The following is a 27052-nucleotide window of genomic DNA, read 5'->3' on the forward strand; positions in this document are numbered from 1 at the left end:
TGTAGTTGTTGAAAATATTTTGATAGCTGTTACTTGATAATCCTTGCTGGAATTATTTGGGTCATGCTGGAAAACCTGTTACATGTATTCCTAATTGAATGTAGTTTTACTTCTTCAGGCATGCCAGAACTCATGACTCAAAACTGTGGATGTTACTCCAAAGTAAAACTGAGGTGGAGTGAATCAGCACTGGTAGATTCCTTTACAGTGTGGACAAGGGGAGCACTATCGTGCTTCTTTATCAGCCTGAAGCATGTTTCCATGGCAATTTGGTTACAGATAATGCTGAGGGAGAAGTAAGAAGCTGCTCATTAGATGAACATCTTTTTGTTGTTGTGGTAGTTTTTGGTTTGTGGGTGTTGGTTTTTTTCATTTAATACGAAGCTTATTTTGGAAGCATCCAAAGTAACGGGGCCTTCAGATAAGTTTCAAAAAGTATGCCCTTTACACAGAGAAAGGAAATTGTATATGCTGCTTTTGGGAACGAATCTCTTTTATCACAAAGTTCTTTAAAAAAATGAAACATTTGCAGGGCTTTGCTGAAGCTTATATTTATTTCATTATGATTCACAATAACTTTCTTTCACTAATGGGGCATTGTGAGTAGGATGATGTGGCACACTGATACATTGTTTTTAACAGTGACTTCTCTGAGAATGTTCACAGTGATATTTTTTCAGGCACAGGATTGTTTGGCTCATATTCCTTGTCAGACAGATTCAAGTCAGCTCCTGGCTGCTGGTGCAAAGGTTGCAGTGCAGATCATTTGCTAATAAGCTCTACTGGGAAAAGTGGAGCTTATTACCCTGATGAAAATCTGTGTTTGTATTTGGATGTACTTTGCATGTTGATTTAGCCTTCTTTGGGCAAGAATTTTTAAGGTTCTATAGTGAAAGCACTGCAATTTCTGTGGTATGTTGATGGCCTGGTTTTTGTAATGTCACACCTCCTGTCCTTGATGGGGAAGCTTTGGGTAATGACTGTAATTATAAGACCCAATTCCATGGTCATTGGAGCCAAAATTTAAATTTTTAATCAGGCCTTTGAAGGCCTCTGGCTGTTTTATTGGTGGTTGCTACAAAACCGACCAGTGTGTAGCATTTCACTCTGTTACCTGTCTTCTGCCTTGCTGTGAAGTAGATTTTGCTGTCTGAAATGGTTATTTTGGAAAACCACACAGCAAATTCTAGCTGAGACCTTTTTTCTTTCTCTTTTCTTCACAGGCCGGAATAAGAAGATGAAATTAAGTGGACGGCCACACCGACACATTGGAGTGTTAGGCACCTCCAAGCTGTATGTGATAAGAAATCAAATATTTGCTTTTACCCCACAGGTGAGTATGTAAAGCTGGCAGGAAAATCACTCCTTATTTAATGGCAAATCATTAGTGAAGCCCTTCACTTTTATGTGCTGTCACTGTACTTTAGGTAGAATAGGGCTGATGCAGCAGATGTGCTTTGCTTTGCAGGGTTTTTAAGAGTGATGGATAATCAGCATGATAGAAATGCTGATAAACCTCTCTTCTGTCCTACAGAGTTTGGCTTCTTTGCCTTCTGGCTTAGGAGAACACAGAAAATCAATAGTACAAAGTTGTTACTGATCTCTGCCGAAACCAATGTTCTAGGTAATGAAATAGTTTCTGCAGAAATACATCCCTTAATATTGCTTTAATGAAAAATTTAGCACCACATAAGGGTGCCAAGTACTGTAACCCCCAAGTGATGAAGATGTGATCTTTTCATTATATTGTTGAAAGGGTCAGTAGTGCTGAGAAAGGGATGTTCTGTCTTTGTTTTCACGTTAGTGCATTTTTTCAGTGTAGCTGGAAGTTTGGATCCTCACAGAATCAGTGGCTCTTATTTTTACATTTAATGAAATACAACACACTTATTCCAGTAGAGTTATTCTAGCAGTTGGTACTAGGAGGCCAGTCACCTGCTCCAAACATGTACAACTGGAGCAGGATAAAGAATGTTTCCACCCTTCTGAGTAGATGTTTGACTAATGTAGTCTTTAAACTCTAGTGAAAGACATTCAGTGGACTCTGTAGAATGCTTCTGTAGTGATTCATAATGCCCAAACAACATCAGATTTACTGCAAAAAAATGTAGCTCCCTTCTCATTCTTCCCCACATCACTTGATCACAAGCAGCTTTTTAGCATGTTATTTGCTGTGTTACTCCCCTAAATCAATTTAGACTTTTGCAATTAAGGGAAAAATTCCTTAGAGACATGGTTTTTTTCAAAATACCTCTTCATTGACATCTTACTTTGTAAGTAGGACCCAATATTCCAGCTGAAGTCTTGCCATGTATCAAGTATGGACGTACTTATTAGTATATTCCAAAATTGCATTTATCTTTACATTAGCAACACAGTGACAGTTCCTGCTTATTCTGTGTTTGACTAAAACCTCCATAACATTTTCCACTGTACTTTGTAGCCAGACATTCCCCCTGAGATTTTTTTTTGAGGTGGATGGAGTTAATGTTTAATGTCACTTTCCTATGGCCAACAGTTAAGTCCTCTTATTGATCTTGACAAGTGTCCACAAATTATGTGGTTTTGTCGTTTGTATTTCATCCTGTTTTCTAGGGAAAATATTGATTAGGTGTGGGGCAAAGGCTGACTCCATTCAGATACACTGTCATTTTGAAAAAAACGTTTCTTTTCACTGTCATTTCTGAAAAAAAGATAGTTAAGAACTATCTTCTGAGAACAATTTTAAAAGTAGTTCTTGCCTTCTCAGACGTTTTTTCTTCAGCTCAGTAGTGTGAAAATTTGCAAAAGTTGAGAGATGTCAACCATTTTCTTATAGCTACCATCTGATTGCTCCAAAGAAGGAAATTGGACTAATTTGCTGAGATTGGTTTTTGGCTACATTGCTTTATCATTTTGTAATTATCTTGGCTGTCTCAAATTGGCTTTGCTTTCCTATGCTTTCAGGCACTGGAATTGGCCTGACTTTTAAAATGGCTCTTCGTTTTTAAAGACAGGCAGTGTGTTTTCTTCTCTCTGGATTTCTTGTTCTTCCTGAATTACCTGAATTACCAAAGCTAATTGCGAGTGGCTCAAGGATTGTTTTGGCTAGTTCTTAATTCTTTCTATGAAGTAATTTCTCTGAACTTTGCCAGCCTGAATTTACATGCTCTTTACGTGTTTGCCCCTCCCCGAGGCTTATGGGCTTCCTTAATTTTTGTTGTGGCTGCTTTGACATACTTGCCATTATTTGTCCAGCTTTTTGTTTCCAGCTCCTGAAGAAGCCATATTAGTCTCTTACTGTGGTTCTTGGCTTTCTGCTGTAAGTGGGAACAGCATACTTTGCCACTGTACATTTAATGTACCTTTTTCCCCACAGTAACTGCCAGCTTTTCTGTATTCTGCTTGACTTTCAGATTGTTCCCAAGAGACATCCAGTTATTGGCTCCCAGTCCCCAGTGTGCCCTTAAGCCTGTTTATTGTTTTTGTTGCTATTGTTAACTTTTTCTTCCATGTTTAGAGTACTCCCATCTTCCAGATCATAGGATAGTATAATTCGGCATTGGGAAGATTCTGCTTCATGGGTGTGATTGCCTACTTTTTGTTGGTATGGCTCACTTTGATGGTCAGTCTACACGTGTAGAAAAATGGACCCTTGCACAAGCATGGATTTCTTTTTTCACAGTCTCATGCCATTTGTGTTGTGGTCAGGAGTAGCTCGTATGGCTTTTGTGACTGATTTAAGAGGGGAAGTAGAAAAAAATAAGAAAAGCACTGACAACTGCTCCTATGTCATGTTTTTCCTCTTCTTTAGTTTGCTGACCAGCATCACTTCTATCTGGCTCTAGACAATCAGATGATTGTGGAGATGCTCAAGACAGAGCTGGCTTACCTCACTTCTTGTTGGAGGATGACAGGGAGACCAACCCTGACGTTTCCCATCACTCATACAATGCTTGGTAAAAATTTTCTCTGTCTCAAGCAGAGTATATTACTGCAGGGGAATAGGATGGACATCAGTTTGATAGGAGACAGGTGGCATGACTTCTAACTTCAGAAGTACAGTTTCATTTTTTCCATGCTGAATTTGGATGACATGGTAGTATTTCATTTTAGTTTTACCCCCCTTTATATCCTTGCATCTCCATAGTATTTCTGTCTAAAGAAGTGTCATAGAAATCCCTTTGGAACTTGTCTTGAGTGGGTTGATTTTTGTCTTTAGAACTTGTCTAAGGGTTGTGTTTTGTTTGCATGTTTTCTTAGGATTTTTGAATAAGCTAATATTGATATCAGTTTTGGATTCTGTTTTAAATTTGTCTGATTTGGATTTTAGAGAACACCCAGTAATTCACTTTGTTTGGACATGGTAGTTTAAGAATGTGTTGGTTAGCTTCAACTCTTCCATTATTCTTTTTTAGTTGATGATGGTACTGACATTCATCCAGCAGTTCTTGCCACAATAAGAAAATTAGAGGATGGTTATTTTGGAGGTGCAAGGTAATGTCAGAACCCCCAAATTATTATCTCCATGATTTTTTAAATTAAATCCTATAAAAGTGTCAGTTTTGAACTTGTCATAGTGCACAGACCTTGTACTAGAACTCTGCAGAGAAGGAGGTTTCAGCTTTAATTGTTATATGGCAATCAGATGGTAGCTGGACCTCAGATGCAGTGGAAAAGAATTGTCTCCCAAAGGGTGTACCATCTCTCAAAGCCATCAGTGGATAAGGAAAATAAATGCCAAACCTGTGGAAATAAAAGGTCTTGGTCTCAGCTGGGCTTCTGCTATTAAGACGTAAATTATTTTCACAGTTATTGGACATGATTTAAACATAAATTGCATGTAGTACTAGTAAGCTTATGTGTTCTATTCATCTACATATAACATATAATGCCACAGTACCTCCCTATTCTCTTCTTACATGCCCTCTCTCAATCAGTATCTTCCTTTGACAATCAAATGTTGTCATGGTTTAACTCCAGTCAACAACTGTGCCCCACACGGCTGTTCACCCAGTCTCCCCTTAGTGGGATCAGGGAGAGAATTGCAGGAGTAAAAGTGAGAAAACTTGGGTTGAGATAAAGACAGTTTAATGGGTAAAGCAAGAGCCACATATGTGAACAAAGCAAACCAGGAAATTTATTTGCCACTTCCCATGGGCAGGCAGGTGTTCAGCCATCTCCAGGAAAGCCAGGCTCCATCAAATGTGGCTGTGACTTGGGAAGACAAACCCCGTATCACCAATCATTCTCCCCTTCCTCCATCTTCCCTTGGCTCTGTATCTGAGCATGACACCCTATGGTATGGAATGTCCCTTTGGTCAGCAGGGGTCAGCTGTCCCAGCTGTGTCCCCTCCCAACTCCTTGAGCACCCTGTGCTGGTGGGGTGAGGTGAGAAGGAGAAAAGACTGTGATGCTGTGTAAGCACTGCTTGGCAGTAACTGATACATCCCAGTGTTAACAACATTGTTTCCAGCACAAATCCAAAGCATAGCCCCATACTAGTAAGTCTGAAGATAATTAACTCTACCCCAGCCCAAACCAGCACAGATGTGATTTGTGTTTTAGCAGCGCTGCAGTTCTGTGAAAAGATACTGCTGTTCATGGGACTTCCTAGCCCCAGTTTCTCATGGATTATCCTTGGAGTTTAGGTCTTTGTTTAGGGCCTCTCTTCATAGAAATATAGAGCACCCTGTAAATTAGGCTTCGAGTTAGGCCTGTAGGTGTCACCGTAACGGAGTTAAAGTTCAATTAGTAGCTAGAGCAGTAAGTACCCAGCTGGATCTGCAACTCTTGTTTTGCCTTTTTTCTTGCAGTATCAGTATCTGCTGCTTTGTAGTTACCAAAGGTGAATTCAACAGTAGGTCTGATAAATTTTGGAGGAGTTGCTGAAAGCTCAGTGAGCATTAATTGGTATCAAATTGGTATCAAATGGATGTTAATGCTCCTTGGCACGTGTTCCTGTTTGCAGGGTGAAGATAGGCAAGCTATCAGAATTTCTCACCACATCTTTTCATACATATCTGAGCTTCCTGGATCCAGACTGTGACGTAAAATTGTTTGATGACCGTAATGAAGACTGTAATAGTCCTGACAGTGAATATGGGGACTATCCAGCAGATTTCTGTGAAAAAGGTAGTAGCGTTTTTTCACTTCATATATTTTCTCTGTCAAGTTCTATCAGCAGACTCTGGGTTTACCTACAGTGCAGAATCTATTCTGTGCACAGTTGATAGTGATTTGGGTTTCTCATGCACTCTTCTGAGGACAGTTAGGACCTGCATGACTTATTTGGGGGATGAATTCCTGTGTGTTCTTCCTACGTTCGTAGTATGGTATTGACTGGTAACTGCTACAGTAAACCTAAGCCTGAAGAGCTGGCAGATGGGGAGGTGTGGAAGAGGCTGGAGGGAGGAAGAGACTGTGAGGAGTCATAGACAAGAGCTTGTGTGGAAGAGATGATAGATTCTTAGAATCATACAGGCTGGAAAAGACATTTAAGGTCAAAAAGTCCAACTGTGCCAGCTAGACTTCCAGCAAGAAAATTGATTCTTCCAAAGGAAAACCAGCTTCTTAATCTAATTGTTTTCAAAGTGCCAAAAACTGATTATTTTTTCTTTTCTTTCCAATTTATTTGGCTTAAAAAGCTCTTGCTTATGATATTCTTGCATTTTTTGAGTGCCTTTCTATATAAGCAAAAATAGTGATGCGTTTGAATAAGAAAGCGCTGATAAATTAGAATTTTACCTTTAATAAACCTTTTCTTTTATGTCTGTTACACTAGATAGCCAGGATGAGCTGGATCAGTATATAAATGATGTCCTGCAGAGTACAGCACTGAAGTCATACCTGCCTCCAACTTCAAAGACAGCCAATCAACCACCAGTATTCAGTGCAAACCACTCCACAGAAGAGATACTGTCAATAATGGCCAAGACAAAGGGCTTGGAGGTTCCAGGTATTTCTCCCTATTATAATACTAGAAAAACTGTTTTGGGTGCTACAAGGGGTAAGTTCAAGCATTTAAAAATTATGCCTTTTAACATACTCATACAACTAGTTCTTTTTGCATAGAGAACAAACAATGACTTTGAGCTGTTGCTGTTGTGTTCCCACAGTATCCCAGGTCATGCTGTATACGTAGAAAACCTGCTATGAAATAAAACATTTAATCAAAGTTGGTGTTATGGAAACTGCTCCAACTTCTCAGTTGAATAGAATTTCAGTCAGGTTTTGTCTTTATTTATACAAAGACAGACAAAATGTATTTTTTATTTTAATAAAACTGTGGTGAAATGGAATGTTTCAATGCAAGAAAAACATAAATATGTGCATGTGCTTTCTGAATTTGTAAGAACAAATGGAGTAGAGAGAGAGTACAGTATTTCTATTTATGCTACATTTCTTCTAGAGTGATTGGAGAATATACACCAAAATAATGCTTTGACTGAATTTGCAAAAAGACTCCAACTTATGCATTGTTTTGTAGGCAGATATGTAGTATTCAATGCCCTGATCAAGGGAAGGCTCCCCTTAACTTCATTGTAAATTAATAACTTTCAAGCTTTTTTGTTAGTCTTTTCTCCCATCTTTCATGTGCCACAACACCATATCCTCTATTGAATTCAGCATATGAAGTTAACAGAGCATTAGCATGCATTTAGCATTATAATTTTAATTCTGATATCTTACCAGTTGGCCCATCTTTTCTACTTTATTCCTGTTAAAATGTTTAAAACACTTAGCAGGGTCAGACCAGGATTTCTGAGTTGAGCATGTAGCACCTGAGCCTTTGACATGCTGATCTTGGAACAAGCTCGCAATGAGATACAGGAAGAGCTTTTCTCAGAGCTCCATGCACAGCATCTCAGAAGCATTGACTCTGTATGTTTCAGGTTTTTTCACATATATTTTTACCTGGTATAGCTGCTTCATGTCGGTGTTTTTGATTTTTGTGTTATTGAACCAGATTTTTTTTTTTCTTTTTGTTCTGGTGGCTTCACTTTCCAGCTGTGCCAATGTCCCTTCCCACTAAAGTTCTGAACACACACCGAAAATCTCTGAATCTTGTTGATAATCCCCATTTCTTTCAGACAAAGGTAAGCTGTGGGAATTTTTATGCTGCTTGAGGTTTTAGGACTCAATGCTATAGCCTTTCCTTGTGTTTTCCATTCAAACCCTATGCCAGTTCTCGTTTTCCTTCACAAGCCATTCTGTCTAAGGCACTCCCTTGTTTTGGAATTTATTTTTTTGGCTGGATGAAGGTTTTTTTAGTCCAATAGACTTTATCAAGTGGGAAGTTTTTAACTGCATGTGCAGAACAGAAATAATATAATAGTTGCTTATTTTTAGAAGCCCAAGGTTAAGTAATCATCTTTAGTTCTAGCTGAACACAAGGGGAAGGACAGGATGTTCAAAACCTTTAGAGATGTTCTCCAAGAAATGCTACTTACAGTAATGTCCTTAAGGCACCAGCCAAATCCCACCTCAAGGCATGAAGATGGAGTTGTGCTCGGCTCTTTTTTTGTCTTGGTATATGGTAACCAGCTGCTGAGAATGGCTAAAGGAGATTGTATCCAGCCTCCTAAAGGATTCTGCTCTGCAAAAAGCTCTGTTTGTCTAATGGTTTTTTAGGACCATATGAATTGCTGAATAGCTTGTTAAACAAAACTTTTCATCAGAGAACTGCCCACAGGGTTGCATCATCTGATTAGTTAACATTTTAGTTTCATCATGACGGCAATATCTGCATCCGTAAAGCACCACGTATATACAGGTTCAAGGTGGAACTCAAAAAGGTCTAAATTATTTCAACTGAAAAAAAGATAGTATCTCTCTGCTTTTCTCTTTACAAGTAACATAAAATGAGATTAAAAGCATGCAAATAATTTGGTTTCTTTATTTTGTCAAAAAAAGAGGCAAGGTTCCATTCTGGGTGTTGTGTTTCTTGGGATTAACCTCCCAATTAGTAGCCCCGCAAGACTTATGTAACGTGTCTGTATTTCAAGTGCAGAGTTTTGTTTCAAGTCTGTTGTAAGTTTTTAATGGGAAGTTACTGTTTGATTGACTATGTTTTTCAAGATCACGTGTTTGATTTTTCATCCTTCTTTGTTATCAGGACCATGAAAATGTCTTGCACTTACCTAAAGATGCTCATGGTGATTTGGATTGCAGGAAGCTTGTTGATCAGCTGAAGGAATGTCCAACACTCCATGATCAAGCAGACATCTTATATATCTTGCATATACTAAAGTGAGTTGTCTGAGTATGAACTTAAGCATCTTTAAATTTGGTCACAACTATGACTATTCTTGTGCAAAAGCTTTTCACTGTTCAGGGTTGTGTTTTGAGGGGATAATTAAAATATTTTGTGCTTTAACAAGCATATTTTCAGTTAGCTTGATTACATAAATTATCTGGATACAAAAGAATACTTGTGTAAATTTTAGAGTTGATTAGCATATGGTTACAGGCCCCAGGGCTCACAAATGAAATGCACAAGTTCTTTCCATGAATGAAAACCCACCCTGCTATATTTGTGGCATTCTATTTAAAGTCCACAAAGATTTGGTGTGATTTTCATACATAAGAAGGGAAACAGAGGAAAACTTCATCATGTCATTTTCTAACTAAAAGCAAAATGCAATTTTAATGAGTGGTCTCTATTTTTCCTCTAATCCCTCTGCATGTTAAGTGCACCACTGACTAAAACTTGGTACTTTTCAAAACGTTCTTGGTCCAGTCTAGACCCATCTGCTGAGGTTAGTAAACACCTCCTATTTAAATAGGTTTGATGGGAACAAAATGCAAATACAAACCAGTAGAATCATCTTCTGGAGTGCATTTATTGGGCATTTTTTCCTGTGCAGGAGAATACTGCTGGAACCTGACAGGCAGTTAGCTTTGGGTGCAAAGACAAGCATGTGTTAATCACAGATGGTCTTCCCTACTGCTACAAAGACTGTATTTTTGTTTATTTTAGTCTGTCTCCTGTGAGGACCTCTTCTTTAATCTTCTTGATTTCCCAAGCAAAATGTTTAGCAGCCTCTCCTAAAGAGTGAAGGAAATCCTGAAAAAATATAATTTTGTTGTTTAACTGCGTCTAACACCGTTAATTCCATATTCTGGACTTGTTTCACCATAGGAGTCTCTATTGGACAAAAGCACAAAGGCCAGTGGACTTCTGGTGGACTCGGTGTCTCAGTAAGAATTGAAAAGTCATTCTGTGACACTTCAAAACATTACCAAAGAGAAACCATAATGTAGTGAATTTCAAAAACAGGAGAGGAGCAGAAATCTTTGCTTTTCAGTAATGGCATAAGCAGCATTGAAGTTTAGTTAATAGCTAAGGAAGAGGCAGGGCAAAAAACTTCCCCTGAGGCATCTGAAAAATGGGTGTAGTCTTCAGCAGAATTTGTTGCTGAATTCTGCTCTGAAAAAGCACTACATGGAGTGTTCCTGCAGCAGACTGTCTGCATGAATCTCAATTTAAAAGTCTGGTGAGAAATCCTTTGGATGGTTCCTTTTAAGTCACTGGCTCACAGCTAAGTGAGTGCTCAAATTAGTGTGAAAGTTCTGGTATCAAGAGGGTTTTGTCCGCACGTAATAGATCTCTGGTGAACGCCCAGATGTCCCATGTAGTATTTCATCGTGTCACCAATGTGAGCAAGGTGATCAAAATCCGGCTGCGTTTGTGTGGTAATGTTAAGCAGTGTAGCATCTTACCTGGTGACAGTTACCTTCTGTGTCTTTTGTGGCAGAGGTGCTGACTGGGACACAGAGCTGGATGGACAGTATGGTGTCACTGTTCATTGCCTACTCAACGAGCTCTACAGAAAGGCAGGCCTCAATCAAGAATGGGGCTTAATCCGTTATATTTCCGGTATACTCAAAAAGAGAGTGGAAGTCCTGGCTGAGGTATGAAATATAAATAATCCTGGCTCAGTTTCTTTCCTGGAAACAGAGATAAAACTACCAGTTTGCCAGAGGGGCTTGTGCTTTCCCTTCTTCTGGTCTTACTTCACACCATAGATAGTGAAACACTTTTAAGTAAACGTTGGTTGCTTTTCTGATCTAAATCTTATTGCGACATCTTTACCTTTTGTCTGTATTGCGAACAGTGATAATTCTGGCATGGACTGAGAATGTCCCACTATCACTGTAAATGGTTGTGAAGGCTTTATTTCATCTCTTTTAATTGGAGGAGCCTAATTACGTGTTTTGAAAGCTGCAGTTGTCACTGGTAATTGCCCACTGCTTTTGTGATGGCACAAACACTTTTGGAGCAGCGCTATGTTTAGGTGCAAGTGATGACACAAAAACACGTTCTGCCAATTTCCATCCCATTGGGTGGACACTCTGCCATATACGTGGATGTTTGGAGGCATTAAAATATCTGGGACTGTTAACTGGTAACAAGAAAAGTCTGTTGTAAGAGTACATATTCGATTTTGAACATTACAAAAATGTTTCCTCTCAAGTACTCTAAACTATTTGTTTAATTTCCTAGTTATCCTACGCACAGAATTTTTTCCCTTCTCCAGACACAGTGGACGAGCAGTACAGACACACTCACAGAAAGCCATGTATATTAACTGACAAAAAATTGGTGAGGAAGAGACTAGAGATGATTGGTTTTCTTCCACATTAAGGGAGGGAAAATAGACTCTTCAAAGTCAGAGGAACGTTGCCATGTGAGCTTTTTAATTCAGGATGCTAAAACAAGTAAACTGAACACCCACTTTTAAAGGAGGTCAATACAAAAGAGTAAACACTGTGATATTGGTGGAAGTATCTAATTCAGAATGTATCAGGATAGCTAATTCAGGAATGTGATGCAGTATATTGGGTGTTTGCTTGTTTTAAGAGATATATTAATATGCAGGATTTTTTAAGCTAATATTGTCAAACTTTTCATTGATTTAAAATATTTTTATCTTAAATAAAAACAAAAGTTTATCATATGATAAAGAATGAAAGCCTTTATCATCTGCCAGCCCCACTGAAGTCCTTAATCATTATGCTGCTGATTTCACTGAAAGGGGGAAGCAGCTTTCAAACTGGTCATACCCTCATAGCCCTGTTGACCTCAGGAGATCCTTGGCATCTAGTTAATAGCATTCTGCTGGATCTGCATGTATGGTAATTAATAGAAATGCACTTAAAAATTGCTAAAGAAATGCTTCATTTTTGGGAATTAAAAGCTGTGTTGCTTCCACATGATTCAGAGAAAGGTCTCTTGCTTTCTGTCCCCTTACAATAGGCATGCACAGACCTTCTGTCACACCACAAGCAACTGACAGTGGGCCTGCCACCAGAACCCCGAGAGAAAATCATTACCACGTAAGTTGGAGCTCTGCCTCAAGTTACAGAGGCAGCCTGCTCTTCATCTTCCTGCCAGTACCATTCTGCTGCTGTTATCTTCTTTTAAAACTTACTCCTCATCTTCAAAAGGATTTGCAGCCACCCAGGCAGAACTGTAGGCACCTTTGTGGTGCAGAGATGTTTCTGGGTGATGATTCCAGTGCTTGCTCAAGAGTTTTAACAGCTGGTTGTGCCAGGTCACTGCTTGCTGTGGTTTGTCTTCTTGCAGCCCACTGCCACCTGAGGAGCTCACAGATCTCATTTATGAAGCCAGTGGCCAAGACATCAGTATTGCAGTCCTGACACAGGTAAGCAGCATATGTCAGAGGCTTCTTTGGCTGTGCCCAGTGTGGTGCCAGTGTTTGCTCTGAGACTGGGAAAGCCACGAAGGCCCACTTTGAATGGCTGCCCTTTTCCTTGCAGGAAATAATTATGTACTTGGCAATGTACGTCCGGTCCCAGCCTAGTCTTTTTGTGGAGATGCTCAGGCTCCGCATTGGTCTGATAATCCAGGTGATGGCCACTGAGCTGGCTCGGAGTCTGAAATGCTCAGGTAAGAGGCACTTTTATCATAAGGGTACTGACGGCATCATTTTTGCCTCACCCTTAGTTGTTCTTTTCATTAATATATGTTAAATCCTTTTATTAACCTCTCCGTTCATATGTGCAGTTACAAACTTTGAAAATCACTTTTCTTTTAACTTAATGGAAGATTCCTCTCCCCCATCATCCAGTTATTCAAACTGAAGTGGATATTCTTTATGGAATAACTCTGACTTTGTAATTTAGATCTGCAGGTCATCTGCTGTTGCGAAATGGCTGTAATGCTTTTCCAAGTGATCTTGTTTTCTCATCATGAGCTTGAAAGAAATTTTGCACAAGCTACAACATAATATTCATTAATGCAGATAGTGTTATTTCTATGCAGTGTTTGTTGTTTAGTCCTGAAATGTATTTTCTTTGAAATGTGACTATGCGTATTAGTTTTTTTAAAGGAGGTGCGAACCAAAAGGTTAGATGTGATTGGCTTCATTCATCAGCAGTTTTCTGAGTTGGCTTGTTGCTTTCCCACAGTAATGCTTGTCTTTTGTTTTGTTTTGTTTTACTAGGTGAAGAAGCTTCAGAGAGTTTGATGAATCTAAGCCCCTTTGATATGAAAAGTCTCCTACATCACATTCTCAGTGGGAAAGAGTTTGGAGTGGAAAGAAGCTGTAAGTTGTCCCCTTGGCTACTTGTATATGTTGAGAACTATAAATATAAAGTTAGATTGTCTTATAAGTGGGGATCTATTCTCTCAATTTTTAAAATAGATGTATAGGTAATGTATTAATCATTGATGACCAGTACATGTGTATGCCTGCTGTGGAATAAACAAAACAAATATGATGGAAGCTATCCTGCACTGAAATAAGATTGTATCAAGTTTTCAATAATATGAAGGCAAACTTTTAAACTGAAGAAATTTTATGTGACCAGAACAAAAGCCATTAAAAAGGGCATATCTAACCTGCCTTCAATAAGCACATCTGTGATGCCCACATATTCCTGACTGGTGCATCAGCTGTCTCCTGGGTTCATATGCAGGCTCTCACAGACTCATTGCAACTCCTGACATCTTTTACAGCTACAATTGTTCAGTGTCTTGGAAAATCAGTCTCCGATATCCAAGTATGGATGTAGGCCCCTTACTTGATGCAATTGGGTTTGAACTCTTGACATGACTTGAAAGGATGCTGTCAACCAAGAGCATTGCACACTTCTGAAAGGATATATGTTTAACATCTAGATACAATTTCATCTGTTTTTCTGCCCCTACAATGTTAAAAATGTCCATTTGCTTCTTTTAGTGCGACCTGTAGATTCCTCTTCATCTAGCCCTGCGATTTCTATTCGTGAAATGGGGCATTCTGGAGCAACCAAAACAGAAAGAAGTGGTATTACTAAATTGAAGAGTGAGATGAAGCAGGTGAGGGTTTTCTGTCAATGCTCATCAGAAAGTGCAGCTGTTCTGGAACTGTGTTATGTTAGGTTCTATTCTTACTACATGACAGAAGTTTCCAAAGCTTTGATTTTAAAGCTCATCACTAACTAGAAGGCAGTTAGGGGATGGTTCCTCCAAAAATGTGCTGCCTTTTTTGTTCTTGTTTCACATGCTGAAAATAGAACAACTTGAACAAACTCTAATGCATTCACGGCATCCACTGTAAAAACAGCTCTTTTATCGGCTTCAGCTAAGGAAAGGTCAGATACACAAAGTGAAGCTTTCATGCAGTGTTCATTCTTGTACTTGACCCAAGTTGCAAAAATGGACCACATGCCTTTTAGAAAAGATACATGTGGAAAAGGAATCTTGGTTTGTTTTTCTTCCAGTTCTGTTTCTTCAGAATAGAGGATGATTATTGGTGGCAATAGAGATCAGTTAGTGATTCTTCACAGGACCTGATCAGGCAGGACAGCAGAGGCCCCTGTGAAACACATGGTGTCTGTCTCACGAGACCTGTTTGCTGTGTTTGAGCCGAGCTGCTCCCCGAGCGTCATCGTGGCCGAGCTGATACAGCTGTGGTTGTGAAGGTGCTGACTGCTCTGCACCAGCCCTGAATGACTGTGCAGGGCTCACAGTCCTGCAGTGGGTGTCTGTCTTGGGGCCTGTCCAGGGAGGAGAAGGGACAAGGCACTAGGTGGCAGCATTATTTTGATTTAAATACAGTGGTGGGCCTGAGCTGAAATACTTGGGCCTTAGTTGACATTACAAGTGTAGTTCCTGCGTTGCTTTTGCATTAGATGGAAACTTGGTATTTTGCTCAGAGGGGGAGTTGCCTGGTTTTATTTTTGTTCCCCCGACTTTGCCTTTCATGCTGCATCCTGCTACATCTCACTGCATTCTCTGAATAATTTACTAGATACTAATGTAATGTCATTTTGGCAGGGGGGTTGGGTGGGGTGGTGCAGGATCAACTTTGTTGTTACAGGGAACGTTTCAAGTACTTGTACTCACATCTCTGTACGTGTTGAGCAACTGCAGCTCTCTCATTTGCTGCTGTTCTTTCTTGTGTCAGAACATCAAGCCTTTGCCTGGGTCTGAACCATTAACACTGAACGTGGAGGCATGGCTTGGGGTGGGCAGTTAGAGAAAACTGCTGTAAGTCTGAGGTGCTGCATCCACATTTCAGCAAAAATTTTGCCTTGCAGCCGTTTGTTTAGCACTGCCCACCCAGCTGGCAGCCTGCAGCAAGTTGACCTTCTTGTGCAAAGAGAAGCTGCTGGCATTGCAACAAATGGAGAATGGAAGCGGGGAGCTTGGTTTTCACCCCAGCCCTGAGTCACATGGAAGCTTTTGCATGCACCTCAAACTGTAGTGGTTTGTGTTGGCCATGGTCCCTTCCACTGGGACCTCAGTGGATGGCGTGGGCAGCCAAATGGATGGCTTGTGGCTGCCAAAAAGGCTCCTGGCAAGGCAGGATCTGCCTCATGGTGACCCTGGGAATCAGCAGCAGCTGCTCTGAGATCAGCTGAAGTGCAACTCTGAAAGAGGACAGGGGTTGTTGCAGTTTTCCCCAGAATACCTGAGCTTATTCCATATTTCTTGTCTTTGCATGGATGGGTTACTTAACCCTGTTTGTGTTCTGTTCTGTCATGGCTGTCTGTCTGATGTGTTGGTGTCTGGTTTTGTTTTGTAGTTCTTTCATGAGGGGCACTCCGTGTCCAGCAGCATGTTCGCTTCCACGGTAAAACACTGTTGCTCTGCTCCTGCTCTTCCCCCGTGTGTGTGTGTGTGTGTGTGTGTGTGTGTCTGTGTGTCTGTGTGTGTCTGTGTGTCTGTGTGTCTGTGTGTGTGTCTGTGTCTGTGTCTGTGTGTGTGTGTGTGTGTGTGTGTGTCTGTGTGTGTGTGTGTGTCTGTGTGTGTGTCTGTGTGTGTCTGTGTCTGTGTGTGCTCTGTGTGTGGTTTCCGTGTGTGTGTCTGTGTGTGTGTGTCTGTGTGTGTGTGTCTGTGTCTGTGTGTGTGTCTGTGTGTGTGTGTGTCTGTGTGTGTGTCTGTGTGTCTGTGTGTGTGTGTCCTGTGTGTGTGTCTTGTGTCTGTTGTGTGTTCGTGTCTGTGTGTGGGTCTGTGTGTGTGTCTGTTGTGTGTTGTCTGTGTGCTGTGTCTGTGGTGTGGTGTCTGTGTGTGTGTCCTGTGTGTGTGTCTGTGTGTGTGTGTGTGTGTGTGTGTGTCTGTGTGTGTGTGTGTGTGTGTGTGTGTGTCTGTGTGTGTGTGTCTGTGTGTGTCTGTGTGTGTCTGTGTGTCTGTGTGTGTCTGTGTGTGTCTGTGTGTGTGTGTCTGTGTGTGTGTGTCTGTGTGTGTCTGTGTGTGTCTGTGTGTGTGTGTCTGTGTGTGTGTGTCTGTGTGTGTGTCTGTGTGTGTGCGCACGCGAAAGGTCTTGGCTTTAGAGACCTCCTGTGACTTCTGCTTAAAACCTTGTTTTCAAACCCTACCTCTTTGTTTTGTTCATCTTCACTGGGAACCAATTCTTGTTAGTAATCTTTTAATAGAAGTTGAGTCTTGCATTTTGATCCACTTAGGTCCTCTGAAGCTTAAGCAGTTGTAGCAGATAAAGTACTATAACAGATTTAGCTGCTTGATAGTGGATTATGTTACAGGTGTCTTCAGTATTTAGAAGTAATGTAGCATTGATAAATGCTGGCAGTGTCTGGACAGTGAGGAACCCAGAATAGCTTCAAGTTGCTGAGACAGGGGTTTTATGGGCATGGCTATCTCCTCAAGCAGTCATCTTCTTTCAAGGCAGAGAACTGTCGCTCTTCTTAAGCTCTCACTCTTAGGAAGGAAGATAATTGCTTAACTATTTTACCAACAGAGACCTCAACAATTTAAAGTTAGTCTGAAGCTCCAAATGTGTCATGGAGAGACAGGAAGTTTGCAGCTATGTCCTTTGAACTGGCTGTTGTGATTTGTGATTCTCTGCATCTTCAGACTTATTGTCAATGGCACACCTCCCAAATGTCATAAGTACACAGCTGCAGAGCACCACTAGCCCTGTGGCCTGGCCTGACAATTGTCAGGTTGCTGTTGCCTCTCATTTCCTACATACCAGCACAGAAAGGCAGGCTTCAACTGGCTGTTTGATTGAAGTGCACATATTTAGCTGTTCAGGGTGCTTCTCTGAACCACCTGAGTAGTCAGATTAATTATTGTATACAGATGGATTTCTCTGCTTTGGCGTTGATGCTCCCACTGAGCTCCTGCATCCCCAAGCTCTGCTCAGCGGGATGGAGGAAGTTCTGTCTGTCATGGTCAGTGTGCAGTGGAAAGGAGAAACAAGCACTGAAACATCAGGAGAAGACCACCTGTGCCTCATGAACACCAGCAGCAGTGGAAATGGATTGTTCTCATTTGCTGTGGATTTTTTGCAGAGCTTGGCTATGCAAAATCCGTGAGCCTGCACCTTCCAACCATGCAGTTTTCAGTCTTAGTGTCCTCCTTCCCCAGTACCTTGCTCAGGTGGTTTCTTACCCAGAGATGATGGGATTTCAGATGGGGCTATCAGTGAAGTCCTTTCTGGGCTGAAAGTAACAGGTGTGCAAAAAGGAATGAGAAAACAGAAGAGCTCAGTCTGGGAGTGCAAGGAATAGGCAGACTGTATGTGAGGAAATCAGAACAACAATTTGGTGGTAGTGCCATAACTTTGAACACGATTTGCTGTCTAATTTAGTGTCCAAGTCTAGTAGGGTAAAAAACCAGAGCAATAAGGGTAATAAAGGAGAACAAGACTGACACTTACAGAGAGGCAAGCGTGATGATTTCATGGCCACATGAAGTCAATTTTTAATCTACTTATTTTAATGGAGCTTTTGCATGGCGGACCTCTCTTGCTGGACTCATAGACCCTTTGGTTCTTTTACAACACCGAGCCCAATGTCCAAGTGAACCAGACTTACCTGCAGATCCCCCCATCTTGAACACCAGTGACACAGCCCTGGAAGTCAGCTTGGGTTTGTTAAAGTAGTCAGACCTTGTGTTAAACCAAGCACTGAAGTTTACTGTGTTATGCCATGTTGAACTGCTTGCCTGTTTTGTTGAGAAATTATTGAAGTACTCGAGAAGTGAAGCTTGTTTTTAAGGGGAGAGATACAGATCAATCCTGCTCCATCTTCCTGTCTGACACCATGGCCTGTATTTTTCCCCTGGTTCTGAGGTAGCATTATAACAAAAATGTATTGACCAGGTGTGGTCAATACACCCACTTGGGGTGGTAGAAGGCAATTAACCAAGGCTTTAATGTCCTTACAGAGGAGCAGCACTCCATCATCTCCCACCAGTACTTCTCCTACTGGCTCCAGTGGAGACATGAGCTGGGGTGACCGAAAGGGGCAGTGGCTGCGCAGAAGGAGGCTTGATGGTGCTATTAACAGAGTTCCTGTTGGCTTTTATGAGAAAGTGTGGAAAATCCTTCAGAAGGTAAGTTGGCTGCTATGGAGGGCAGGAAACAAGAAAGCTGCACAGTAACTTGGGGAAGTGGTAGTTCAGAGGAAACATCCTGCCAGGAGTTGGTCTTCAGCTGGAAGACTGGTGGAAACGAGAGTCATTAGTGGAAGTGTGTCTCTTGAACATAAAAGGGCTCCATTAACACAAGTTCACATGTTTTTTTTGAAAGTTTGTTTTTTTCTGAAACCACCAACGCTGAATTTTGGCTGAACTTGCATCCCACAGCCTAATGCACGTTGTCAGTGCAGCTGATGGGCACTGCAGTGCAATGCAGTTCTGTGCTCCAGTTCAGAAGGGCTGTGAGGAATGAAGTAGGAAACTGCACTGACTCTTCCAGAATGTCTTGAATCTCTTGCTGGCTCTTCTGAGCTGTTTAGCATTCTTGACATTTTTTTGTTTATTTTCAAGTGAAAATTAAGTCCTTGCCAGCACCTCAGAGATGAGGGGTTTGGAAAGGTGTTGAAGCAACTCTCCAGGAAGGAGGAGAGGGAAATTATGAATTTTTATCTATTTCATAGTGATTATGCACCTGTTTTTTTTCTTTGCTGAATGTGAACCAGTGTTCAGGACCTTGCAGCACTGAGCTGTTCATGCCTGCTTAGTTGGGAAAAGACTACATCACTAGTTTAGGCTGGTTTTGGTTGTCCTTCTAAAATCAGTTACACTGAAACTCCTAGTGTTGATGTCAGCCAAGATGAGTCATATGTGACCTCTTGGCTATTTACTAATGGGATCTTTCAGTAGAGTGAGCATCACTTCTGACCTGTCTTAATAGCTAGGAGCATTTGTATGTTTTTTTTCTGGCTATTAAAATGAATTGTGCTTATCTAATTTGTTTTCAGTATTTCATTCTTCAGATGTCTTTGGACTATTCATAAAATCTGTCTCTTCTTCTTGGTGTGTGTTTCTGTACCTCAGGTACTCAGATATGTCACTCCTTAGCCTACCTTCTCACCACTTAGGTTTTGTCACTCTTTCCTTGTATCACTTGGTACTTCTAACACCACCTCTGCCCCACTGGTTGACACCCTTGAGGTGTGGTGCCCTGGATCTGAAACACGTAACTAAGGGTTGTTTAAGGGAAAATGAGAAAGGTTCTCGCTTTTGTGGTCTGTTGTCCATAGTGCTTTCATGTTACCTTATTTCTACTTCCTTTCGAGCAGAATGTTCTCATTAATTTGTTTCCCTCCTTTGTGTGCCTCTGCTGTAGTGGCTCTCTTTAAGTGCTGGAACACAGCACTCTCTTGTGTGTCATGTCAGGCTATTTTTTATGTTTGCCAGGTTACATAATAACTTCTTTAGCATAGATGAAATACAATATTTTGGAACAGGGTTTTTTTGGTCTCATTTGGGGGTTTTTACTTTGTTTTTTTTCTGTCTGAAAGTTGTTACATATTGGCTCAAAAAAAGAGAAACTCTCAGAAGATTTACTTGCAAGAACTGTAATTTCTGTTCATTGTTGAAATGTTGTTTCAGTGCCATGGTCTGTCCATTGATGGGTATGTCCTTCCTTCTTCAACCACCAGAGAGGTACAGTAAAATGCCAACGATTTGCAGTGATTTTCTCCCCATGTGTTGAATGCTGGGTGTGACAGTGTAACATGCAGCAGGGATGCTGTTGCAGATCCTTGGTTTCAAGGTTAGAACATCCAGACTTTGCCCAGCACCTCTGCTGGCTTCCCCAGGTCTGTGCAGATGTGTTCCTCCCAGACAGGCCTGGGAGAGTGTTTCTGGCAGGTTTTCCCCTTTGCTGAGCCTGCCTTCTGGATACCTTTACTCTCCCTGTGTGCCCACAGAGCAGAGCTTGAGAGAGGGTGGCTGATGGCAGTCCTCGTTGGGGGGAGGTGAGGAGACAGTGCAGACCTGTTGGAGTAAAGCAGACATGTTCCTTGCCACTTACTTTTTTTTAATATGCTGCAACACCAGCCAGTGTATTTTGGCTTCACAGTCTCAAAAGTAAATATCAGTTAAGAATGATTGTTTCTAACCAAAACTTTGACTTTTTAATTCCATAACCTTTCCTTACATGTTTTTCCTTAGTTCAATTGCCTTTAGGTGCTCTGGCAAGTTTTGAATTCACATCTATAAAACAAACTCTTGTGAACAGTAATCCATCAGAACAAGAGAGGTGCTTGTGTGCTTGAGACTGTTTTCCTGTCTGGTTCCCTTGGATTTGTCTCTGGCTTCCTTCTCTTCTGAGGGATGATGGCAACAGCTGAAGAGAGGAGCTGGAATTTTCTGCCAAATTTAAATGTTGCTTTTTGGATTTTTTATTCAGAAAGGAGAGCTTTATTTATCCCTATTGTGTAGGTAAATAGGCTTATATTTTTAGCCTGTCAGACCTAGACAGTATCTAATTTTGCTGTTTAAAGGATTTGAAAAAATAAGCACAAACCTCCTAAGGCAACATAACATCCACAGAGATATGCCAGTGCAAATTAAGATGCTCTACAAACAGTATAGCGATACCTCTGCATGGCAAAGCTTTAGGGGCTTATTTAAAAATCACCCCTCTAAGCAGGTGGTTATTTTTAAAACTTAACAGTAAGTTTGGCTTTGCAACTAACCTGTGATGCCAGAGAGACACTTACAAGGCAGAGTGTGTGAGATCACAGCCTGAGGAGCAAAGAGTTAATTTGCCAGCTAAGCATCAGCAGCTCTGTATGTAAGTGAGATGTGTATGTGATGGGTTGCAGGGCTGGAGCAGCTTCTGGAAGTTGTGTAACTGTTTGCAGAATCAAGGTCTAGCAACACGAAAACTTTCTGTAAGTGCTAAAGTGGCACAAACATTTCGTTCGCTTCAGTCAGTCTGCCCCCATGTGCAGAGAGGAGCATATGTTTCAGAGCTTGCAGGATGTGGGGAACTAGTCTTTTGGATTTGTCAGTTTTTCTCTCTATTTCCACTCAAACTTGCCAGATGACCCCGTGTGAAATCAAGTTTGCTGTGCACGTGGAGTCGGTGCTGAACCACGTCCCCCAGCCCGAGTACAGGCAGCTCCTGGTGGAAGCTATTCTGGTCCTCACATTCCTCTCTGACATCGAGGTGAACAGCATCGGGGGCATCATCCACGTGGACCGAATCGTGCACATGGCCAATGACCTGTTTCTGCAGGAGCTGGTGAGTTTAAAGGGCAGTGGTGGGAAGTCTCCTCCTTTAAAAATTATCTCCTGCTCCTTTTTAAATATGTGTGATGGCCTGGTTCCTTCCCCTACAAAGACAGACAGAATCACTTAAGTATCTTCTGGAAATACATTCGGAAAGCTAATTTAAGAATTGTGGGAGATTTAAATGGAATAAAATTGTAGTGGCTAACAAGCTCTGAAGGATATTGTTAGATTGAAGTGAGGGTTTGCTTTGTCAAGGCATTAGAATTACTAATATTTGAGTAATCCCACCCTTTCCCCCCAAAGGACAAAAATCTGTGAAGTTATATGTTCTTCATTTACTTACACTGATCCAACTAAGTCATGTGGGCCCTATAATAATCCTGATTAAGGTTTTCATGAGGGAAAGGAGAATTGTTTTCAGTATTCAGCACAAATGGAAAATCATAACGTGGTGGGTTTTTTCTAATAAATAAGCATGCATGCCTAACTTGCCCTTCTTCTTTGCTTGTGTCTTTTCAGAAATCATTTGGAGCTACTGGCAGTATCTTGGAGAAGGACACAGCCACAGGAATTTGCCACTTTTTTTATGATAGTGCTCCAAGCGGGGCCTATGGCACCATGACATACCTAACAAAAGCCATAATTATTTATTTACATGATTTCCTGCCTAGCACAGGCTGTGCCATGCAGTAAGTGATGCCTCGTGCGGGAGGGAAGGCTCAGAAGCTCTTTCTCCCCATTTCCCTGTTGTGAACCTCACGGTTACTTGCTGCCTGTGTGTGTGCTGTGCACTACCTCAGCATTGGACACTGGTGACCATGCTCTGTGCATGCCCTACCTGCGGAGGACAGGGAGCTGGAATTTGGCCCAGTTTTAGGAGAGTGTGAAAGAAATAACAAATAATGAGGCTTATTCTGCCCAAAGTGCATAAATGTAATTCATAGTAAATTAGAAAGAATTATACAGTTCTGCCAAGGGGAAAACAGATTATTCTGTGGAGATCAAAAGGCATAATAAAACAACGGAGCTGTATCTCGGGCATAGAGTCTCCCAAATAAGGGAAGTGATGGAATTCATTAATTTTTCTCCTGCTGTGTGTAAATGTACATCATTGTGAATCACTAATGCACAATGTGAAACATCCAGGGAAATGTAAAATAGAGGCATAGGAGTAACTTGAAATAACCCAGTGATATTTCTCATATACGTTTATCCTGGATCTCTTCTCACTTGCAATATCCACTAATTTGAGAGGATAGCCTCTGTCAGGAAACTGCATCTGTCTTTAATCTGAACAAGACAGCTTCCTTCCCTGCCTCCCTGAGGCTTTGGAGGCAAAATCTGAAGATTCCAGCTTCTCCAAGGTGACAGACACTTTTATGCCTGTAATCCTTTCCTCTGAATGGAGCAAGATAAACCGCTTCCACTCAAGCACCCTTTCCAAGTCTCCCAATTGTTTCCATTGCAAACAGCCTCAGAGTTAAGAATGGCATAATTGTGGCCCTTCCAGCACAGTGTGAGTTTATAGAAGGCTTTGATGTTTCTCTTTTTTTTCCTTTCCCATTTTTTTTTAATTTTTCTTTTTAGTTTGAAGCTGCACTGGTCACATATAGTAAGAGTTTGGGCTACCTGGAAGTCTCCCTTCAGACAGTTCCCACGTTAGTGCTGGCACCTTGAATCCGTCCACTGGAAACTCTGAGCTGCTGCAGGGAGAACAGGTGTGTCCTGCAGGGCAGTGGTCCCATGGCCACTGAAACTGGAAACAGTGGTAGGCGGCCTCTGGAGAGGAAAACCCTGCTGTACCCCAGGCAGGATTTTCCTTGTGCTGACACTGTTGGCTTTGTCAATAGCCACGTGCCAGCATCTGGCTGACAGCTTAGGAATATGGCAGTAGCTTTAGCCTCTCCATGGCCACAGGCTCCCCCAGCAGTGTGGAGGTGTGCCAGCACTGCTGCCACGTGAGCAGGAGGGATCAGAGCAATTCTGTCTTGCCTGATAGAGGGGAAAAGAGCAGACAGGCCTGTAAAATTTTCTGAGCTAATAAGCCTGATTAATTATATTTCTGTGAGCCTCCCCTCCACTCTTTCAAAACATAACTATACCATTTGTATAGGATTTGAAAACTTTTTTTTTTGGTAACAGTGGTGGGTGGTGCTTTTGAGAGTGAGCTTTTTGTTTCCAGTTTTATACAGGTATCTGAAAGACCTTGACAAAATGACAACACCCTGTCTCACTTGCCAGTTGCCAGCACTCATGGTCCCAAGGAGGCTGAGCCCCTGATGGCTGTGCCACCCTGCCTGCTGTCCCTCTACACACTCGATGCTGCTGTAGCAATGTCTGGGCACTGCCTCAAGACAGTGAAGGCATGGGAGGCCTTAGGAAGTGATTTATTGCTTTTGCAGAGAGCAGAGGAGTTTGGCAGTCCAGAGGCCCAGGAACCCTTGGATTGGGTGCTCCAGAGATACCTTGTGTTAACCACCATGAGAACTATGGGCCTGTGGAGTGGCCAGCATAAAGTGACAGTTCAGGTGCAATTACCACCTGGATGTGGAAGTCATTTTATTGGCATGGTGCCTGTTTTGTAGGGGTTTGCCTTCATTATGGTTTGGTTTGGATTTTTTTTCCTTTTCATATGTATTGTGAGAGCTTACTTGGCTTGTTTCCCAGTAAATGAAAGTAAAATCCCTTGTCTAGTTTAAGCAGATGTGACAGTGCAGAGCGTGAGCACACAAGAGCTGGTATGATGGTTCTTGTTCTACCCAGTATCATATGAAAATTTACTAGTAGCTGTTATTTTTGCTTTTGTTTTTGAATCCTAGATTGTAAGAGATGCAAGATGATTTTCATTCAGACTCTTAATTTTATTTTATTTTTTAACCTACAGCGTGATCTTGTTTTCAGAAACAAGAAGGGTGATGTAGTTGGTTTTACATTAAGCTGCCTTCAAGTCTAAAACAATGAAACGTATGACCTAACATACCTGGTCACCTCTTAACACTTCTTTTTTTAATGGCAGTGTCATTGGTGTCTTTAGTATGAAATTCACAGTATGAACCAGGTTATGGTATATTTATGATTATCATGAGTTACCACATAAAATGCAGGCACTTGGAAAGTATTTATGTGGTAATTTGAAGAGTTTAGGTAGCTGATGGTGAAAGCTGGGACTCTGAAACACACAGCTAGGGGAAGGGAAACTTGTGTTATTTCCAGATCAGGCACAGCTTCAGCTTGCAGCTCATTCCACTTGGAGAGCTGCATTGTAGTGCAAACCTAATTAAGCAAATAAGGTTTTACACAGACCCCCTGCTTTGCTGAGGATTCCTGGGGTGTGTTAGGCTGCTGCAAAGCAGAGCTGGCACTGGCAGTGACGAGGGTGTGCTCACAGATAAAATACATGACGACTTTGCAATTTGTGTAGGGCTGAGCTAATTGGCAGAGGCTCAACTTGGCCGTGCGGCTTCCCTGGGGAGCCAGCAAAGGATGACACTGCCAGCTTCCAGTCCCTGGAAACGCATTTATGGAAAGAAAGCAAAGGTGAACAGACACATCCTGTGCCTCAGAAACAAGGGCATTAGTGAATTAAAATAGACCACCTGAGAGCTGCTTGTCCCAGCCTGACAGGCACTGCTGCCCTAAGCACTTTGCAGCTGTGGGGTCAGAAGCACCTATGCAGTGCTGGAGGCAGCCAGATGTGCCTGGAGAGGGGAATGGGGCTGGGTGGGGCTATTGGCCAGAACGATGATGGGTGTCCAGCTCAGAGCTCATACCACATGCTGGCTCCAAACCAGCTCCTCCAGGCCAGTGCCCTCCCTGCTCCCTGATCATGGCTGTTTCCTTCTCCCTGCTGCCGAGTGAAGGACATGGGTTTGTCTAACTAGACAGATCAAAAGCACCTTTGATCTCCCTCAGGTAAATGTGAAAACTTAATGGGTGGAGTACAAAGTTTGCCTGGCTTCTCTCCTGCTAATTGTAGTTTCCTTCCTTAGGGAAAGAGCCCTGCTTGTTTCTGGAAGGTGCAGGTGAGCTGCACAGTCCCTAGCTGCCCTATAAAGGCGTGACACTTTCTGTGGTGAGTGGTGAAACACCTGGGCTGCCCCCTGCGGGCACAGGGCACTGCAGGACTGTGTCACCCCTCCAGCAGCAGCCAGGGGCTTGAGTGAAGCCAGAGCCTGGGTCAGTCCTGGTGCAACCTTGGGCACTTTCTGGTATTGTCCACAGTTAGGAGCAGAGTTGCCCATTAAGCAGGAGAGAGATGCCACCAGTGGTGGCATCTGTAGCTGTAGGGTGAGAGTTTGGGCACTCATCTGCAGATTGATTCAGTCCCTGTTCAAAGAACCAGTCACATCTGCAATATTAAGTAGCCACTGCATAGAATTGTGACTAAAAGGGATTGGGAGTGGGGTTATATAGAAGAGCTTCAGCTCAAATGGTTTTGATTTAAGTACAAGCAGCAGGGCTTTTTCCCACTCCCAGTTTAAATCTCGAGTGGAATTTATTCCTGGCATTAGATGTTTCACAGTTACTCCCCTGCCACCCCCCCCTTCTTCTGTCAGGGGTCAGGGGGCTCTTGTGTGCTGCCAGCAGCTGACAGGACAGGGGCTTTCTTTTTTGGCTCAGTAATTCAGCTCCTCTCATACTTCAGTGCTGCATCCCCAAAAGCCTCTTACTGCCTGCCAAGTGCAGCACTGCACTGCGACTGTACCATGGCATCCCCTCTCATGAAGTGATCCCTCAAGGCGAGTCCCCTTCAACTTTATGTCATCTTCAGGAATGTGTCATTAGAGGGGGACATCTGAACTGATGCTGTCAGTCGTGTTTCAGAGCTCCTGTGCCTTGCTGCACACCCTGGCTTTGTCCTCCTTACTGGGATGGCTGGCAAAGGAGGACTCCAGAGCTGCACCATCCCATTCCACCTTGTCACTTTGCACCTACAGCATGGAAGCCAACAGTGGGAAGCAAGAGCCCATAACACACTGTGCTGTTTGTCCATCTTAAGTGGAGCCTTTTTGTCACTCCACTGGAATAAGGTGGGACTGATCATCACAGTGCATAGATCAGCATAACTGCATGCCAGAAACAGACATTAAGTATTACCAATGCCATTAACATTTTATTGTAAAT

The 27052-nt window shown here is 42.0% G+C and overlaps 1 protein-coding gene across 2 annotated transcripts in view; it reads left to right on the forward strand.

The window, feature by feature from the left end:
* PHKA2 (phosphorylase kinase regulatory subunit alpha 2) overlaps positions 1 to 23160 on the forward strand; it is a 37314-nt gene extending 14154 nt beyond the window's left edge. The window contains exons 14-31 of one of the 2 annotated variants that reach the window (XM_029964695.1): positions 1224 to 1333; positions 3794 to 3938; positions 4398 to 4476; positions 5951 to 6114; positions 6764 to 6937; positions 7990 to 8078; positions 9098 to 9231; positions 10740 to 10896; positions 12242 to 12321; positions 12572 to 12650; positions 12766 to 12895; positions 13452 to 13553; positions 14190 to 14308; positions 16020 to 16067; positions 18626 to 18793; positions 20297 to 20350; positions 21738 to 21938; positions 22448 to 23160. In XM_029964695.1, the coding sequence (XP_029820555.1) occupies positions 1224 to 1333; positions 3794 to 3938; positions 4398 to 4476; positions 5951 to 6114; positions 6764 to 6937; positions 7990 to 8078; positions 9098 to 9231; positions 10740 to 10896; positions 12242 to 12321; positions 12572 to 12650; positions 12766 to 12895; positions 13452 to 13553; positions 14190 to 14308; positions 16020 to 16067; positions 18626 to 18793; positions 20297 to 20350; positions 21738 to 21938; positions 22448 to 22621 (2207 nt within the window). In that variant the 3' untranslated portion in view covers positions 22622 to 23160. The remainder of the gene's footprint in view (positions 1 to 1223; positions 1334 to 3793; positions 3939 to 4397; positions 4477 to 5950; positions 6115 to 6763; positions 6938 to 7989; positions 8079 to 9097; positions 9232 to 10739; positions 10897 to 12241; positions 12322 to 12571; positions 12651 to 12765; positions 12896 to 13451; positions 13554 to 14189; positions 14309 to 16019; positions 16068 to 18625; positions 18794 to 20296; positions 20351 to 21737; positions 21939 to 22447) is intronic. The other variant, XM_029964696.1, reaches the window with a different exon arrangement.
* Positions 23161 to 27052: the final 3892 nt, after the last annotated feature.

The sequence above is a fragment of the Manacus vitellinus genome, unplaced genomic scaffold (assembly GCF_001715985.3).
Source record: "Manacus vitellinus isolate BGI_N305 unplaced genomic scaffold, ASM171598v3 scaffold_7_pilon, whole genome shotgun sequence".
NCBI lineage: Eukaryota > Metazoa > Chordata > Aves > Passeriformes > Pipridae > Manacus > Manacus vitellinus.